Below are 5,094 nucleotides of genomic sequence, written 5' to 3' on the forward strand. Positions count from 1 at the left end.
ATACGTTGGCCCAACCCAGCCCACCAATATTTACGGGCTGAGCCGTGCCTTGAACGGTGACGGGCCGTGCCGGCCCGGCCCATCACTTTGTTAGGATGGGTCTAGGCCGGCCCATTGTTGCATCTCTAATCACACATTCATTTATAGTTTTAAATTTTAATACTATTTCAGATTACAAGTTCAAACCATCATGTTTTAAACATATTTACCAGATGTCCGTAGATATATTTAACACCTTTTCACACAAAATAACCATATTTAAATCACACATTCAAATATAGTTTTAAATTTTAATACTATTTTAGATTACAAGTTCAAATCACCATGTTTTAAACATATTTATCAGACTCCCTAGATATAATTCGCTAGGAATGGCGACGAAGCAGAATAGGACGGGGCCTCTCTCAGGGACAAGATTTTATCCTCGTCCCGGATTATTGTCCTCCCTCTTGCTTTGTCAGGACGGGGACTCACAGGGCGGAATGCTGCCATCTCTATAATTCGCACGTGGATGTTGCTAACCCGTATTAAGTTTCATACAGAGCCGGTGTCTCTTTCGCAATTTCCAATGTCATGTATCCTCCCAATCCATTAAAGACATGGACATGGTTCTCAGAAGAGGCCATCCATGTTTCGGCCCGGGCCCAAGCTAGCTAAACTTTTTATAGTTGCACAACCCCAATAACACATGAGAGTTAAATTTGTTTCTTCGTTTCAGTTCTACCAATTTATGAATCAACCGTGTTTGGAATTGTTTTGTTTTTATTTTTCACGTTTTTTTGAGAAAAAAATAAAAACGAATGCACAATTAAAAATAAAAAATAAAAATAAAAATGATTTTTTGATTTAGTATAAAATAGGAGAAAAATGTTTAAGTTATTTTTTTATTTTTTATTTTTATTTTCTTCTCTCTCGAATAGAGAGAGACATTAATAATTTTTTTATACTGAAAACAATCACTTGATAAAACTACCAGATACATTTTTAAAAATAATTTCTGTCTGAGATTAAAAACGTTTTCATTTCTATTTTTATATAAAAAATAAAATCATTTTAAAATGAATTCTAAACGCACGTGGTACAATTATGCCTAAATTGACTCTAACTAGAGAGTTTTATTACTATTTTACTGACATGGCTTGATCCTATTTTTATCAATTGTCTAATAATAGCTAATTAGCACACATTATTTTGGGTCCTATGTTTGTATTGTGTCTTCTGGCTTTTTTTTTTCTTTTTTGGTGGGGGTTAGGAAAGCAATGCTTTCAGTTGGTAGGTTTGCTCAACTTAATAATACATAGAAACCGTGAAGCAAAAATGCTACACCAGAATAATAGACACACCAGTGGGCAAAGAGTTATAATGCGCACGCGTAACCATTAGCTTTGTGCTCATTATAGTTGAGCGTGATAAATCTAATCTCACGAGTCATAATTGTCTGAAAACAATTTGAAGTTGAAACATCGAATAGCAAGAAGCCAGAAAAAAATAAACAGAAAGGTCCTTTTCATAAATTATGCACAGACAGAAATGTCCCACTTTCCAAATCCTTTGCAACAATTTATAGTCATAGTTTCTACACGACTACGTATACACACATGCATGTATCTTCTTCACTGAAAGAAACAAAAGAAAAACACGTATTTTACAGTAACGCCAACAAATTGACCCCTAACCAACTTTTTTCCATTGGATAAACTGTGAATTCCACTTTTCTGTCACACAAGACTTGTGGTTCTGTAAATCACCCCACGATATTTCATGGATTTTCTTCTTCATCATCATCATCATCTTCTTTTTTTTCAAGGGAGAGAGAACACATAATAGCTTGTTCATTTGAAAAGGATGTACCAATTATGAAATACCACCAATTTACAGAAACTTTTCAACATAAACAGACAAACGCTCCTTCGGCACTCCATAGTAGCTTTTTCTAATTATCGCCAGGGATAGAAAACGACAATTAACATCATTTACACTTACAGGCATTCAAATTATGGCAAATCAAGAGGGTGGAAAATAAGCCCTGCTTTTGGTCGCGAGTAGTCCCCCACATTGCATTATATGACATGGAAATAAAAAATGTAAAGTGAAATAATGATAAGTGGCTAAAATTGGCTGCGATTTATTTCATGAAGAGTAGCTACTTGATTTCATTGACTTCACCATGTAGACCTAGGAAATATATGAGAGTTGAGAACGTGTACAGGCAATGGGGCGGCACCTAATAGGGCAGGCCACCGCCGCCCCCACCCCATTGACATCCCTAGACTGCGGCTCAAAATTTTATAGCTGCTTCTGTTTCTACTCCCTATTTTGCTTATAGCCTGAGAAGCGTTTGAATTAATTAATTGCTGCATCATAAACTCTTTTTCATTCTAGTCCTAAAACAGTGGCTTCTCTAGAACTCCACCAAGCCAAGTTTAAAAAATGCAAACTTCCCTTCAAATCCCAACTTGTTTTGGGTTTTTGCATTTTCAATTAATGTGATTGGACTAAAAAGTCACAAGTTTCGTTCTTCAGAAATACGTGGCTTCATCAATGATGTGGGATTTCGGAAACAAGAAAGTGATCCATAAAATGGGACATCCACCAACCACGAGAAATTTTCCTTTAGTGTGCAAACAGGGACGTTGCACCTGTGAAGTGCGCAAAGCTTGTTATCCTTTCACAGACAAAAATTTTCATTTAAAACCCAGAACTAGAAATAGTAGAGTATAAAACGATTGTTAATCCTGGGTTAAAAACAAATTCTAACTCTTTAAAATCCTGGTTCATAAACCGGGTCTCGCGATAAAACAAAACCCTCTTTTCAGGAAAAGGAACTTTTTTGTTCTTTTAGCTGCACAAAGGGAAGAGAACTCAAAAGGTTCTTTTGATGTTTATTTGGCTAGTTTCGTACTGTGGGAGGATCAAATCAGATTTAGGAAACTCTGGCAACAAGAGAACTCTTTGAATTGTTTGCTCTGTGATCTGCAAAGTCAAGACAGACAAACTATACGAGCATTTCTTTGAATAAATGACAGAACTAAAATCAAAGACAATGTACCTTGAAACTGCCGAGTTTTACCATCGTAACATGGAAGCTTTACGCAGGTTCAATAAGAAAGTTTCAACCCATCAAATGTAAGAAGGAAGAAATCTAGAGGAATCAGTAAGTTAAGAAAGAGATATAATCAATCAAGAAACACTCTAATTCAGAAAATAAAATTTCGACCACAATGTATCACAAAATGGGATCTAATTTACGGAGTCAATACTCATACCCAATTGAGAGCACAAACATTACAATAACACTGAAAGAAATAGATTAAATGAAAAAGAAAAAAGAAAAGATGATGAGTATCAATAAATAGCATTAAACCTTCTAGGAAGGAGTTTCTACATGAACATAAATAAGCAGAGGAAATACACTGATGTAGTAAGAAAAAATTAGGGCATTTTGAGATTCTGACTCAACTAGCATTACGTGCTTGGCAGCATAAGCAACAAATGCAAATCCCAAATCCCAAACATCACTAATATTGGAGTGCTGAGAAAAGAATAAGGGAAAAAAAAAAGGAAAAAAGGAAAAAAGAGGTCACTACTAACATAAGAAGCCGAGATCTAGAACAACATACCCAACCCAATTTGTTTTCCCATCCAAATCTGGAAATCTGGAAAGAATTTCGTCACCTTCATATAATCCTCGTTCAATTTGCTCTTATTATTGTTTAATCTGGCTCAAATTTGTGATAGAGAATTGAAGAAGAAAAATTAAATACTCTGTGGAAATCAGTCTTGAGACTCGTTCCTCTTTCCATCTCCTTCTCTCTCCTCCAACAACCTCCCGGCCTCCTCGTCGGCCTGAGAAGCCTTCTTCTGCGCCTCCTTGGCCTTGAGCGCCTGCAATTTGGAGTGGTTGTAGTACGCGACGCCGAGGAAGGCGAGGCCGTACCCAAACAGATTGATCGGCGTGACGGTGTCCTTGATCACCGACCAGGAGAATGCGATGAGGAGCCAGTCCTTGACGACGCCGGCGACGTTCATCGTCAGCGCGGAGGTCTTCCCGACGAGCAAGAACACGGCGAGGTTGAGGGCGAAGGCGCAGAGCGAGTTGGTCCCGAAGACGACGAAATCGAAGTGGAAGCTCGAGGTCTCCCTGAGGACCGGGTACTCGACGAAGATCCACGGCACGAGGAGGAAGACGAAGCAGCAAGGCGCGACGTAGTAGAGCGAGGTGATTGGATTGAGCGAGATTCCCTTCGCCGTCAAAAGGATTTGGATCATGACGAGCCTGGTGGCCTCGAACGCGACGGCACCGAGCTGGAGAATGACTCCCCAGGTGTCGAATCTGGCCTCGCCGTAGGCGGCGATGGCGACGCCGAAGGAGATCGAGAGCATGTTGGCCATGGTGTCGGTCTTGAAGCCCTCCTTCTTGAACAAAACACTGATCGAGTAGACGGCGACCGGCATGAGGGCTTTGAGCATCTGGATGAAGGAGACGGAGAGGTAGATGTAGGCGGAATTGGAGAGCCAGAGAGAGAGGGCGTAGAGAGCGCCGATGGGGACGACGGAGGAGAGATAGAGATCGCGGGACATGGAGACGGGCTCGACGAGCTTGAAGACGCGTACGAGGAGGAAGGCGATGGAGGAGCAGAAAGACATGTGGATCATGGTGAGAGAGATGGGGAAGGGCCAGTTGTACATCTTCTTGTCGAGGATGTACTTGTTGTAAACGATGACGGTGAAGCTGAGGAAGATCCATACGCCGACGTAGGCGTACGAGAGGAGGATCTTCTTCACCACGCTCTCGCTCAGAGACCCGCCCTTTCCCATTATTTCTTTTCTGGGTTGGTGTTTGAAATGGCGCAGGATAAGCAGAGAGTGGGTGGAGGATAAGGGAGGAAGAAGAGGAAGGGGTCAGATTCAGAGAGAGAGAGAGGGAGTCTTGTGTTTGGAAGTGAAAATTTGAAGAGGAGGGAGAGAAGGGGACAAAGAAGAAGCGTTTCATGCGAAATAGGATGGTTTTCAAATATTAAATATATTTAGAGGGGAGGAAATTGGAAATGTAGTGGTGTCACTGGTGTGGGTGATACGGCGATGGCAGCTGGA

General features: G+C 40.5%; 1 protein-coding gene across 1 annotated transcript; it reads right to left on the bottom strand.

Moving 5' to 3' along the window:
* Positions 1–3,310: 3,310 nt before the first annotated feature.
* LOC21386303 (probable sugar phosphate/phosphate translocator At5g25400) lies at positions 3,311–5,094 on the bottom strand. The gene has a single exon (XM_010088363.2). The coding sequence runs from the start codon at positions 4,816–4,818 to the stop codon at positions 3,775–3,777; it is 1,044 nt and encodes a 347-aa protein (XP_010086665.1). The 5' UTR covers positions 4,819–5,094; the 3' UTR covers positions 3,311–3,774.

The sequence above is a fragment of the Morus notabilis genome, unplaced genomic scaffold, assembly GCF_000414095.1.
Source record: "Morus notabilis unplaced genomic scaffold, ASM41409v2 Scaffold681, whole genome shotgun sequence".
Lineage (NCBI taxonomy): Eukaryota > Viridiplantae > Streptophyta > Magnoliopsida > Rosales > Moraceae > Morus > Morus notabilis.

Bases quoted from the DNA above. Each gene is read 5' to 3' on its own strand.
- LOC21386303 (XM_010088363.2), bottom strand. From the start codon at position 4,818: ATGGGAAAGGGCGGGTCTCTGAGCGAGAGCGTGGTGAAGAAGATCCTC.